This window comes from Budorcas taxicolor, chromosome 11, assembly GCF_023091745.1.
Source record: "Budorcas taxicolor isolate Tak-1 chromosome 11, Takin1.1, whole genome shotgun sequence".
Classification (NCBI taxonomy): Eukaryota; Metazoa; Chordata; class Mammalia; order Artiodactyla; family Bovidae; genus Budorcas; species Budorcas taxicolor.
The window spans coordinates 90,819,498-90,834,029 of record NC_068920.1 but is presented as its reverse complement, the minus strand read 5'-3'; the positions used below and the strand labels follow the sequence as shown (position 1 = coordinate 90,834,029).

At 39.6% G+C, this 14,532-nt stretch overlaps 1 protein-coding gene across 1 annotated transcript in view; it reads left to right on the top strand.

Moving 5' to 3' along the window:
- FSHR (follicle stimulating hormone receptor) overlaps positions 1 to 14,532 on the top strand; it is a 189,130-nt gene that overhangs the window by 58,403 nt on the left and 116,195 nt on the right. The window contains exon 2 of the mRNA XM_052649152.1: positions 11,920 to 11,991. Coding sequence (XP_052505112.1) covers positions 11,920 to 11,991 — 72 coding nt within the window. The remainder of the gene's footprint in view (positions 1 to 11,919; positions 11,992 to 14,532) is intronic.

The window sequence follows — 14,532 nt, the reverse complement described above, 5'->3', positions numbered from 1 at the left end:
TACCTGGATTTGATCCCTAGGATGGAAAGATCCCCTGGGGGAGGGCATGGCAACCCACTCCAGTATTCTTGCCTGAAAAATCCCCATGGACAGAGGAGCCTGGCGGGCTACAGTCCATGGGGTCGCAAAGAGCTGGACATGACTGAGTGACTAAGCACAGCATTGCACAGCTTTGTACAAATCTTCCCCATCATGCCAACTCCCTAACTACTGATCAAGGCAGCTTGCTGCTGGTTCTTTTTGTTTTCCCTCTAAAGCAAGAGTTCTCAGTCTTCACTATGCCTGAGAATCATCTGAGGAACTTTTATAGTGAGGATGCCTGGTTGCATCTGCCCGCCTCCCCCCAACATAGGTGTGGCTCAGGCACTTATAGTATGTAAAAAGCAACAACAACAAAAACAGCCCTAAGTGTTTCTCTTATGCACCCAAGGTTGAGGACCTTTGGATTCTAAAACATCCAAACCCATTCAGACTAGCTTTTCAAGAACCAGAAATCCCAAACCCAAAGCCTTAAGACACAAGACAGGAGAACAGACCAGCATGAATGAAAGCTGACCAACCATGTCAGCCATCACTCAACTGTAGCCAAGTATACTTTTGTGGGAATGGAGCCCAGTGTTGCAAGATCTTCTAAGTCTTCAAGCAAAGCCACAGATCTGCAGTTTTAGATGAACTTTCACAATGTGAAGAGCTGGCAACCAATTCAAACTTCTTTAAACTACTGTGTGGGCTGAACAAAACATGTCTTGTGCTGGATCCCATTCATGGGCCAATAATTTGCAGTTTTTACTTTCTACCAACTGCTCTCCCATATCCTAAGAAACCCTTTCTATATTCTTCACCAAGTCTGTGTTAAATTCCTAGAAAGTTAAATTCCTTTTTTATCATTCATGAAATGATGAATGATGAAAATGATGTGTGCTCCAGGTATTTTGAACAAAACTGATTGGTATGATCAGCATAATTTTAAAGGGCAAACAATTCTATGATTTAAAGTATGAGATGCTCAAATGCCTAAAACTTGAAGAGTAACTGCCATCATAAGCAATATCCTCCATCTACTAACATGCATTAATATGGGAAATATGCCAAGCTCTGTTGAGATGAGGCTCTTTGGAATACAGACAAGTGGCATGGTTCCTGCTCTATGGAAGCATTCCATATACTTAGGGAGACTAAGACATACACCCATGGGATTTTAACACATATACAACGCAAGCCATGTATTAATGGTGGGGGCCTGGGTAGTTTGAGTTTCTATGCAGGAAGTAGTAGAACATCTCTCTGAAAGGCAAGTGGAGGCAGAATGTGGAATGCCTCAAATGGATGAAAAATGAGTTATGATTCCTAGAGGTGCTAGTGAGCAATTGAAGGGGCTTTGAGTGTCTTTAATCTTTGTTGACTTTTTTTTCTTTTGTTTTGTCTTGTTTTTCAGTAGGAGAGTATTCAGAGCAGTGTTCAGAAGAACACAGTGGTCTTAGATGAGACAGATAGGACAGTGGAAACCAGAGGAGGAAATTCTGTTTGAAGGTCACAGTCAAGGCTGCAGACATGAGTGGATGAGGGTCTGGCCTGAGTGGCGGCAGAGGGATGGGAAGGAAAGGGCAAGTTCAAGTGATTTTAACCTTGACCTGATAAAAAGGAGGGCTAGCTTTCATTCAGCAGTCCTGTACAATGGGCTTTATTCTGTGATGAGTGCTAAACGTAAAGTGATTCCTTTTGCTTTACACAGAATATGACTGAAATAGGAGAGCATTTGAAGAGGATTCCACTATATAACCACAGTGTGAAATCTATCTTCTAGGGCTTTAGAGATCATCGGGCCCAACTCCCTCACTTTATTGATTGGACTTGACTTTTCTCAGTTATTTGCATACTTTGTAGCACAGCCAGAATAGAACCCAGATTTCTAAGTTTTATCCTTAGTGATATTTTCTTTTCATCATGTTGCTTCTTCATCTTGAGCTTTAATATAAATGAGCTATCAATCAAGCATTAGATTCAGGCAAAAGATGAAAGTGAACAGCTGAAAAAATGAAAGTGAACAGGTGATAAAATGTGGTGTAGAGTGTAATTTCAAAGCTACTTGGTGCAAACAAGGGGTTGGGTGGGGAGTGAGTCAGGAAAAGAAGTCTCTGCAACCTTGATGTAAAGGTTATACAAAGGAGGAGATAAAGTCAGCAATGATATACAGTTAGCAGGAAAGCCTCATCCCCTTTATCAGTCCAGCACAGATGCTGAGGTAAGGGGACATGAATGGAAATAAAAGGAAAGCAGATTCAAAACCGCTATTAGAAATTCTTGTTCACTGGAAGATGATAAAAGTGAAGAATCACCACTGTCAGAAGGTCGATGATGGAAAATCCCTGAGACTTGGTGGACAGAGAGGTGTCACTGGAGTTGGGTTTGGAGTGGCACCCACCCCATGAGGGTCTATCCTACAACTACACTTCCTCTCCCAGAGAAAACATCATGGCATGTGAGCTGACACAGTGGCGCGTGGCAGTGTCTGCATGAGACAGACTGAGCTCAGTTTGGTCGCTCAGTCAAGTCTGACTCTTTGTGAACCCATGGACTACAGCACGCCAGGCTTCCCTGTCCATTGCCAGTGCCCAGAGCTTGCTCAAGCTCACGTCCATCAAGTCGGTGATGCCATCCAACCATCTCATCCTCTGTCATCCCCTTCTCCTCCTGCCTTCAATCTTTCCCAGCATCGGGGTCTTTCCAAATGAGTCAGTTCTTCACATCAGGTGGCCAAAGTATTGGAATTTCACCTTCAGCATCAGTCCTTCCAATGAATATTCAGGACTGATTTCCTTTAGTTTTGACTGGTTGGATCCCCTTGCAGTCCAAGGGACTCTCAAGAGTCTTCTCCAACACCATGGTTCAAAAGCATCAATTCTTTGCCGCTCAGCTTTCTTTATAGTCCAACTCTCACATCCATACATGACTACTGGAAAAACCATAGCTTTAACTAGATGGACCTTGAGATGGATTATCTGGAAGTTAAACTGAATAGAAGGTCAATGGGAACTGAATGTCTGGGCAAACGGACTTTGCCTCCTTTAGCCAGCCTTTTGGCTGGTATGCAGATAATCCCTGGGGCTCTGATTTGCAAATCTTTCTTCTATCTCAAACTACACCAAAAGGAAAAGCCCAATTATCCTCTCTGCCCTAAATTGCTCACTGTCAGCTTGTGTGCTGCTGCTGCTGCTGCTAAGTCGCTTCAGTCGTGTCCGACTATGTGCGACCCCATAGAGGTCTAGCAGCCCACCAGGCTCCCCCGCCCCTGGGATTCTCCAGGCAAGAACACTGGAGTGGGTTGCCATTTCCTTCTCCAATGCATAAAAGTGAAAAGTGAAAGTGAAGTTGCTCAGTCATGTCCGACTCTCAGCGATCCCACAGACTGCAGCCCATCAGGCTCCTCTGTCCGTGGGATTTTCCAGGCAAGAGTACTGGAGTGAGGTGCCATTGCCTTCTCTGGTCAGCTTATGTAGTGAGAACTAAATAAGAGGGGAGAAAACAGGAACAAGAATATTTTCTATTCCTTCTCCCATTTAAGCTCAGACTACCTTTCTCTCATGGATAGAGGTCTACAGAGAAAGATTTGGGGAAGACACAGAGACCATAGCATACTGATCAGAATGGATTTGGTAGGGTACAGCAAGAAGGAGCTCTCTTTACTGCCACTGCCAGGCTAACCTGCTCCATCGACTTGGCTTCCCCATCCCAGATGAAATTCAAAGCACGGCCATAGCTGTTGTACTTTCATAAATGTCACGAAAGGCCAGTGCCAACTGTTATTCAAGGTCCCCTCTTTTACCCTATTTAAAGCCTCCCTATTCCACTGCTCAGAGCAGTTCTGAGGGAGCAGTTCCTTCCTCCTACTGGCTTCTGGGAAGTCCACTCCAGAGAGGTTTTCTTTTGGGGTCTGGTCACTATTCAGGCAAGTCCACTCTTTTCAGGATGAGAGGCCAGTTCCTTTTGGCTGGGTACAGGCCTGGCTTCTGGGAAAGCCACACTTTTGTCACACCTCTCTCCCAAAGCAGCTGGCCATTTCTCACCTTTGGAGGCCAGATTTTAGTCATAAGCCAGGCTCTATATCACCCAGATGTGTAGGAAATGAGTGACAAACTCTTTAATTAGTCCTCCTAATACCTCCCACATTTGGCTAAAGGTGAAGAACAAACATCTCCTCCACACCAGGAAAGAAAAGTACAAAGAACACTGACACCTCTATCCCAAGAAACCTCCATGAAAGCCTCTGCAATCCCAAAGTATAGTTGGCATTTTCACACACAGCCTGAAGGTGGGCAAAGGGCTAAGGACATAGCACCCCACATCTAGGCAGTTAAGACATGCCAGGATGTGGAGAATTATTTTTTTTTAAGCTTAAAGTCCAGTTATATAAGGAAGCCAGCTCTTCCTACCTTCCCACCTCTTCCTTCCTGCTATTTACTGCCCACTGGTTTCCTGACTCATGTGGTAAAGTGAAAAATACACCCAATTAGATGCCCAAATGATTTTACCAGTGAGATAGTCATCTCCCGGGTCATGGTAAAGAGCCAAATCAAGTTAACTATACTCTTTTTTTTTTCCCCATATGATTTCCTCATTTAATTCAATCCACCCCCTTGGATAGTTTTCCTAAACACATTCCCAGAAAGTTAATTAGGGTAGCAGTCTGACCTAAAGGCTGTGAAACACAAAAACTCTTGACATTTCAACGTCAGGATGATGATCAATTTCTTTTTATACGCTGTGCCAAGCTGTTCTCACTTTAATTTTTTAAACTCATGTGAAATTCAAAGAACACAGAGAGCAGTGTCATTTATACCTTGGGCCATCATAAAAAGGCAGCTTCCTCGAAAAGAATATTGGCTGTTTTCCAAACTGCCAGAAAGCTTTTTATGGGATCATTTAAACTATTCTCCTTTAATCCACAAAGAGGAATTAAATTTGGCCAAGGGTGAATTGACCACCCAAGAAACAAATTGCTTCTAACAGAGACAGTTCAAGGGAATCCTAAAGCTTCCCCATTTCAGAAAAGTGAAAATAAAAATAGACCCCACCCACCCCATTTATCATGGAAGAGACATGAAGTAACTTGCAATATAGTGAAGAAAATTTTCTTTTTGGAGTCATATTGATGAATTGTGTATCTTTACAAAAAATTGTTCAGGCAACTTTATGCCCCCTTACAGAGTGTGAAAGTTGCCATCTGACCTGAAGGGTATTATGATATTTTTAAATAGCTCTCTGTGTTTAAAAACAGACATAAATAAATGATGCTGAGGATATGGCCTGGTGAGAATTTCCATCTTGAAAAACTCATTATGAAATATTTCAAGTATGAAACATACAAAATGATATCATAAACACTCATAAAGTACCACCCAGCTTTCCCAAATCTTAACATTTGGTCAAAATGGTTCAGATCTTTTTGAAAAATACAAAATACTTTAGAGTTGTGTTTCACTCCTTCTCCTTGTCACAGAGGTAAACACGGTGCTCATTTTGGTGGTGTCATTCTCAGAAGTTTCCTTTTGATAAATCTGTATGCATCTCTAAACATATTTTGAAATATGGATCTTACTATTATTTGAATATGGTGAAAATATTAGCCGCTCAGTCATGTCTCTTTGAGATCCCATGGGCCATCAGGTTCCTCTGTCCATGGAATTCTCCAGGCAAGAATACTGGAGTGAGTTGCCATTGCCTCCTCTAGGGGATCTTAATCCCTGGGTCTCCTGCACTGCAGGCAGATTCTTTATCATCTGAACCACCAGGGAAGCCATGGGTCTTATTATTATTAGAGTATGGTGAAGCCATGTTATATTCACAGCTCCCAAGAGAAAGGGGGCCTGTGAGGAAGCACCAGGGTTTCTCATGTGGCAAAGGGAGCTGAGGGAAATTAGGCAAGAGCTTTTATCGTGGCTCCCAAGGGAAAAAAAAACAGGGTAAATAGGTTTAGGATTGGCTAGTTTAAATAACTTCAGGGGACTCTGCAGTGTAGGAGCTTCCCTAGAGTGATTAGGGTAGAGAAACAGAGGCTTAGACTGTAAGGGCCCCTTAAAAGAAATAGTGTGTATTGGGGATGGGGTGGGGCAAGGGGGTGGATTAATTGGTTTGCATAAGAAACACACACTCTGAGGCCAGTTGTTTGCTGTCTCTAGGAATTAGCCCTGGGAGGAGTAGTCCTTCCAGAATCAACAGACCTCAAGATCTCAAAACATCAAAAATACAGAATGAAGAAAACACGATTCATACAAAACAACAAATTGTTTTATTTTGCATGTTGTTAACCTTTCTGAAAATCATATCATACTCTACATATTGCACATATAATTCACTTTTTTCCTCAACATTCTGCTTTAGGAATTTATCCAGATTTTTGAATGCAGCTCCAGCTAGTTTGTTCCTTTTCACTGCTCTGTAATTTGGTGTTGTGTCAGTAGATCACGATTGATTATCATATATTCATTCTCTTGTTTATGAGCATTTGTCTCCAGTTTTGTTTTTTTTTACAAATGATGTTGCAGTGGTTAATCTTTTACCTGTCTCCAGGTGCACATGTGGCCAGGAGACCCGAAATAACTGGATGCAAAGGCATTTGTTTCTTTGACTTTAATACGTTTTGCCTAGTAGCTACTGAAAGTACTCGTAGCAAATTATCCTTTCATCAAGAATGTAGAAAATGTCCTAATATTCCACTGTGTCACCAGCACTGATACTGTGAAGTATTCCTTATAGCGTTTATCAATATGATGGTATTTAAAGGCATCTAATTATTGTTTAAATTTGCATTTTCTTAATTACTAATGAAGTTGAGCATCTTTTCATATGCTTATTGGCCATTTGCATTTTCTCTTATATGAATTGCCTGTTCTTATCTTTTGCCAGTTTTTCTATTGGGTTGTTTGTATTTTTCTCATTATTTTGTAAAGTTCTTTGTACTTTGGATGCTAACCCTTGTTAGTTGTATGTGTTGCAAATATCTTTCCCCAGTCTACTTCCCCATTTTATCTTTGTTTTTGAGAAATTTTAAGTTTACTATAGTCAAATCTATTAGCTTTACAATTTTGGTGTACAATCTTTGTATCTTTTTAAAAGACAATTTTCTCAATAGAATGTTACATTTCATTTAAAAGTTTTAAAGTACTGATTTTTCCCATTTAGATTTTTAATAAACCTGGAGTTGAGATTTTAATATGATAATAAAGGTTTTATTTTTATCCACAAGGATAATCAATCATTTATGCATTTATTGATTAATCCACATCTTCCTCCATAGATTTTTAATGCTACTCTCTCACATGTCTTTTTCTTTTGTTTAATGATCTATTCTATATTTGTTTTCTTTTCCACTGGTCTACTATTTAATCTCTGTCGATACCACAGCATTTTAATCACTATAGTTTTATAAAAATCACATCACCTATTATGCCAATTCTCCCAATCTTGTTTACTTCTTCAAAATTGTTTTGGCTATTCTTCAAAACTGCTCTTCCATATGAATATTAACCAGCTAGTCAATTTCCATTCACATGTATCAACAGAAACAACAAAAACTATTATGTCTTATATGGGTCTTGCATTTAATTTCTATGTTAATGTGGATTAAAACTGAAATTTTTACAACAGTGTGATTTCCCTTAAACATAAGTTTTATGGCCATTGATAGAGATACACTTTAAAATAATTTAAGAATGAAAATTAAGTGTGTTAATTATACAGCCACCTACCCAACTATTTTCTTATTACTTGCCAACTACTTTTCTACTTTTATTACTTTTCTACTACTTGCCAACAAAGGTCCATCTTGTCAAGGCTATGGTTTTTCCAGTGGTTGTATGGATGCGAGAGTTGAACTGTGAAGAAGGCTGAGAGCCAAAGAATTGATGCTTTTGAACCGTGATGTTGGAGAAGACTCTTGAGAGTCCCTTGGACTGCAAGGAGATCCAACCAGTCAATCCTAAAGGAGATCGGTCCTGGGTGTTCTTTGGAAGGAATGATGCTGAAGCTGAAACTCCAGTACTTTGGCCACCTCATGCGAAGAGTTGACTCATTGGAAAAGACCCTGATGCTGGGAGGGATTGAGGGCAGGAGGAGAAGGGGATGACAGAGGATGAGATGGCTGGATGGCATCATCGACTCAATGGACATGAGTTTGGGTGAACTCCGGGAGTTGGTGATGGACAGGGAGGCCTGGTGTGCTGCGATTCATGGGGTTGCAAAGAGTCGGACACGACTGAGCGACTGAACTGAACTGACTGATCTCTTAGGTTAGAGTTTGCTTTATAGACAATTATTTTATCTATAAACAATGACAGTTTTTCATCAATAATCTTAATATATCTTTTTCTTTTTTTAATATTACTGTATAAACTAGGGTGCCTAGTATACTGAGTGGAAGATGCAACAGCAGGCATCCTTGCCTCATTTCTAATTTTAATTCATCACAGGGTATGATGTATTTATTGTACTGGTAGATAGATTTTACTCCTTATCAGATTAAGAATATTCTTCCTTTTTCTTGTGTGTCAAAATGTTTATCATGACTGGACTTGGTCAGTAATTTTTTTAGTGTTCCTTATTAAATAGGTGAGTTTTCCAACCATTTAAACCTACCCAATCAATAAGCAGTACTAATTTCTTTGTTCACTATTCCTTCTTGTTTTTGAGCCTTCTTACTGGATTAAATTATTTTCTAAAACTTTGTTAAGGGTGAATTAAACTTTTCTAAAAGTCTTTTTATTTTACCCCCACATTTGAATGACTACTTCTGGGAATGGGACTCTAAACTGGCAGTTATTTTCTCTAATAATTTTGAAGATATTTTTACCAAGCTTTGTAATTATATTTTTTTCCTTTGAAGATAATGACTTTTTTCCTTCTGTTTGCATTTTTTTTTAATCCTTTTTTGCTCTACAGTTTTAATGCACAGGTATCTGACAATGGATTTATCTGTTTCCCTTCCTCAGACTTGTTGAGGTTTCTGAATCTGAGCATTTATGTCTTTCATAAATTATGGAAATTCTCCAGATGTTATTTCATTGAAAATTGATGTTCTCCACTTTCTTTCTAGAAAGCACATATGATAGATAGGTATATAGGTAGGCAGGTAGACAGACAATGACACACATAAATAAATCTTTGCATTCCAACTTCCATATTTCATCTCATGGGATTAAAAACACAAATGCTTTGTCTACCAAGTCCAGACACCCCTCTCCCAACTCCTTTCCTTTATCCTCTTCTTCCCCTGACACCCCCAGAATATACTGACTTCAATTTACCTTCTTAGAATTCTGTTTGCATTCATGACTCCAGTTTCCATCTAGTATTCAGTTATTTTACTCTAGGTCCCTAGAAATTTCTTATATTTTTAATAAGCTCAGCTATGCAACTGAAACAATATTGGCTATGTTTTACATAAGACTTCTGGGTGATCTTTAGTGGATCTAAGTTATAGCCTTTCGGGAGATGGAAGACTTTAAATCTTCAATAAGATTTAATTTTATTAATTAGTTTGAACCACTTAATACAGGAATAGACATCAAAAGTTTAGAACATGTGCTTGATACTAAAGTTGAATCAAAAAGAACTATCTAGTTGACTCGTTATCAAGTAAAGTCAATTATACAAGATTCCACTCTTTGCATGTCTTACTAACTAGTATTTACCTTAGTATTTCAACTCCCTTAAAGTTTTAGACTAAGTAGTTTAAGGCAGTTTTATTCTTTGCTTTTACCAGTTTGTTTTCATAATTTTTCTGTCTTGTAATAAATAGGAACAAAAGGAATTTGTCTATTTTAACTAAGGTTGAGTACATTAAGAGAATATGAACTGACCTTGCTTCTTTTTAGATGAGTGTTCAATAAGCTACATTGTTCCAGAACCATTACACTCAACCCTAAATTAGATCAAATACTTTCATAGAGACTTTGCTTTTAGCATAATATGATCTGATAGTTTTGAGAGCCAGGCTCAAGCTCACACACTTCTTCCAACCTTCCTCACATATATTTATTTATGTACTATGGGAGTTTTACATTTTAATCCTTGTATAACACTTACAGTTGTTACATCAACTCTATCCCACATCTGTTTTCTTGTGATTCCAAGGCTTCTATTTTTTGCCCTCCCATGTATATAAAATCCTCCAGAGCAAGAACAGTACACAGAATTCTCTCTCATGAGTCCTCACCCTGGAACTGGTGAGGACATGGCAACAAAAGGCAAACAAACAAAGTGGAAGAAAAGAACTGCTTGCCTGAACAATAACTTTCTGAAACAGGAATCTCACTAATACCAATTTAAAAAATTAGGAGACTAATGTAAAGAAGGTTTGTAAAACTATTCAAGTCCACACTGAATTCCCACTAACAGACCGCCTTGCAGAAGGAAGGATTATAGTAGGGGGAAACCAAATCCTTATTAGCCAATTGCAAAGCAAGGAAAGTGAGAGGGAGCAGAAACAGTATTCCTGTTATAGATTCCCAAAGGGTCACTTGTAACTCTACCCTCAAGCCTAGAACTCTCAGACTTCAACAGCCATTCAAGAAACATTTTTCTGAATATGTGTCATACACCATTCACTGTTCCAGGCATTTGGTATACAGCAGCAGGCAAATCAGACAAAAATCCCTGCCCTCACAGAGCTTGCATTCTAGTTTTGGGTAAAAGATAAGTAAGTATATTAATATATAAGTAGATAAATAAATAGAAGATTAAACATATCAGAAGTACTATGAAGAAAGCTAAGGCTAACGATCTAAGTTGGGGAAGCTATCATTTTAAATAGGATAGTTAGGGAAAGCTTTACTGAGAAAGTGACATTTGAGCAAGCAGCTGGCTGAAGGAGCAAGCCAGAAAAAATATGAGAGAAGAATTCTCCAGGAAGAGAGAATTGCAAAGGCAGAAATATTAGGCAAGAAGGAACCTGGCCTGTACAAAGAATAGTAAGAGATTACTGTGAAGAGAATGAAATAATCGCGGTGTGGGGTGTCAAAATTGAAGTTAGAGGATCTATGGGAAAGGAGAGTGGGAAGATCCTGCAGGATCCTGAAGGCCATTATATACTATCTGTTTTGTTTTTTCTTGACTAAGATGAGAAGCCATTGGAAGGAATATTGAGGCAAGCATGAGACAAATTTTTCCAGCAGAAGGAAATGGCAAAAGCTGAAGATGGTTGAGGTTAAGATTTTTCTAAGATGGGAGAAATTAAGGCATGTTAGTATACTGATGGGCAGGATCCAATAAAGAAGAAAAAGTAGGTGAATGAAATGTATGAAAGAAGGGGGAAGCTGCTGTAGCGGCTACCTTCACAAGGCAAGGAGAAAGATATGATGCGGATCAGAGGAGCTATTTTTTTAGTCAGGACCCTGGACAGCTCTCCCATAGTAACAGGAAGTGGGGCAGGGTGTATAATAAGCCTAGGTGCAGGTGAGAGGTTAACTGGGAGCCACGTGACAGCATGAGGACGTTCTCTTCTGCTGGTTTCATTTTTTTCTGAAGTAAGAAAAGTCAGCTGAGGACAACAGGGAGGAGGTATTGAGAGTTGGAATAGAGAAAAAGAAGGAGACTCACATAGGGCTAGAGGAGGCAACATGGAGTAGTGATGAACAGAAGGCTCATATCCTAACTCTGCCACATATTAGCCACCTGACCCTGGGTGAGTTTCTAACCCTCCCTAAACCTCAGTTTCCTCTTATGCAAAAGAGGGATAACAATAGTGCCCATATCACTGCTTTGTGATATGGGTGAAAAGAGATCATGGAGAAGCAATCAACCATTACTAAATGGCAAGCACATAGTATGCATTGGCTGTTTGTTATCCGCTGTTCTACCTTAGGCACTCAATGACTAATCGATGAATGGATAGGTTGTGATATTTTATGTCCACTCTCTTTTCAGGAGGTTTGTTCTCACCAAGCTTCGAGTCATCCCAAAAGGAGCCTTTTCAGGATTTGGAGACCTGGAGAAAATGTATGTACCTGAGGACTGTGGGGGTGTTTTGAATGGCTATAGGCAGCAACCTCAGATCACATCTAGCATGATTCTTTATGCTTAGGAACTAGAATGACACACCAAGCAAAGGTTTTACACCTTATCCAATTGCGTTTCCTTTCCATATTTCCTAAACTTGTGGAATCGTTCAGCATGTGGCCACTGAAATAGGCATAAGGTCAATCCAAAAAATTCTCACTTTTTTGGTGCAAAATGTGGCTTCCCTAGTGGCTCAGATGGTAAAGAATCTGCCTGCAATGCAAGAGACATGGGTTTGATCCTTGGGTCAGAAAGATCCCCTGGAGAAGAAAATGGCATCCACTTTAGTGGATTCTTGCCTGGAGAATCCCAGGGACAGAGGAACGTGGCAGGCTACAGTCCATGGGGTTGCAAAGAGTCAGACTGGGCTACTAACACTTTCACTTTCTTTCTTTTGTTCCCAAAGTATCTGTGAGTGGAATTTTTATAAACCAAAGCCTATTTTCTCTGCTGACATTCATTATTTTTAAAGATACTATTATTTCTGATTAATTTTTAATTAACAGCAGGGACTAACATTTGGGCTTTAGAGATTTTGTGGACTTCTTGTCCCTAAGCCATGCTGACAAGTGGTAAATGATAGATAAACATTCAGAAGTATTGGGAAAGTTTAGAGCACTGAAGATGATTTCCTTTGAAAAGAGAAGACTTTGTTAATGTAAATATTTGTGTCTGTGTGTTTTTTTTAAGATCTTCAACATTTGAGTTTTATTGGACTAGCTTAATGTATGGGTTTCCCCAAAAAAGCTTTTCTCAAAGTGGGGTACAAAGTAACAACAACAACAAAAAGCAGCAAATTCTTTCATGCTTGTGGTAACCCACTCTGCTTTTGAAGGTATTTGATCCCATCCCCTAGGCTTTAAGAAATGGAAAAAGTAGTAGCAGCCAGAATCCAGAACTTAAGTGCCAGTAAGTACACCAATAGATAAGATGGATTACACAGCAGGGAACGTTTTTTTCATTATAAGAAAAAGCAACACCCCTCCCTCAGTTATATATGTTTTTCCTTCTTTAAGCCAGTAAATTTTTATCTTGATTCTTTCACCTGCCTTTTAGAAAGAACACTTGCCCAGGTCTGAGGAAGTGAGAAAGAAATCCATTAATGAAAGAAACACAAAGCAGAGAGAGTAACAACATATTTCAGTGGTTAAGTCACTTGCTTAGAAGAGGTTGGTCAGAATCCTATGTTTGTTAGTTTTAATGTAAACTTAACTGTGTCACCTTGATTAAATCAGTTTATGTCTGAGAGCTGCGGTTTCCTCATCTGTATATCAAGGGAGGCGTTGCTATAGTGCAGGATGGCTTATGTGATCTATAGGCAAGCGTCTCCCTGTTGGACAGGAGCCCAGTTGAAGACCTGTGGTCTTCAGGGTTTACCTTCTTGAAGACATTCAACACGCACAGGAATTGCAGGATGGGGCACTCATCTAAGCAGAGTTCACCAAGGGAAACAGGAAAGGAATAGTGTAGGAGAGTTTTTGGCTCAACATGTATTCCTGGATGGATCAGCCATTACCCTGCCTGGAATTAACAGAGATTTGATGATGATTGAGTAGGTCTTGCCCCTGCAACCAGTCTGTAAAACTGTATAGAAATCATTCTAAAGACAGCAATACCAGGTACAAATAATTCACCTTAATATAATTAAATCCAGAAAATGTGACTGACCCCTCATTGGGTGCTCAGCCTCCCATGAGAATGTCCTCTGGTGACAGAAGATTGATCCGAGCTGACATAGCAATAATACCAGAGATAGAGCAGCTGGTTTTGAAACTCAGCTTCCTCAGTCACAGGATGTCCATTTCTACCAGGTGCTTTTATGAATCAGCCAGTACTGATACAGATGCCAAAAAAAATAAATCAATAAATCTTATTTTTGCAGTACTTTTCATGTCCTAAAAAAGCATTCCTGAGTAGAGGAGCCAACACTAAACCAAACTCTGAACAGACGATTGGTGCCCTTCCAGCCCTATGCACACTTTCATCCTTTGTCTCACCTCCTCATCTTGGTCCCTGATGAGTTCAGATCAGATCTTTCCAGATCTCTCTTCTTCATTTATTTTATTCTTCCAGTTTTTAACCAGTTTCCTGAACTTTATAACTATTGGCTTCCTTTTCAATATCTCCCTCTCCACAAATCACAAAATCCCTTTCATTCATTCTGCACATGTGGCCTAGTTTCACGTATGCTTATTACAAAGAAGAGCGAAAAGCTTTCTGGATAAATCCTGCCTTCTTTCTCTTCCCCCTTCCTATCTCTTCCTCATCACTACCACTGCTCTGAAAAAGCAGCCTGCATTCTGTTCAGCCTTTCTGTTCAGTCTCTCCTCACTCCTGTCCAATTGTGTTATTTGACCACAAATTCTCTAACACTGTTAAATTATTCTATCAAAGGTCCCAAATAACACCCAAACTGCCAGAACTGATGACTTCTACTTTGTCCCCTTAGCACTTCACTGACAGGTAGCTTCTGACTGCACT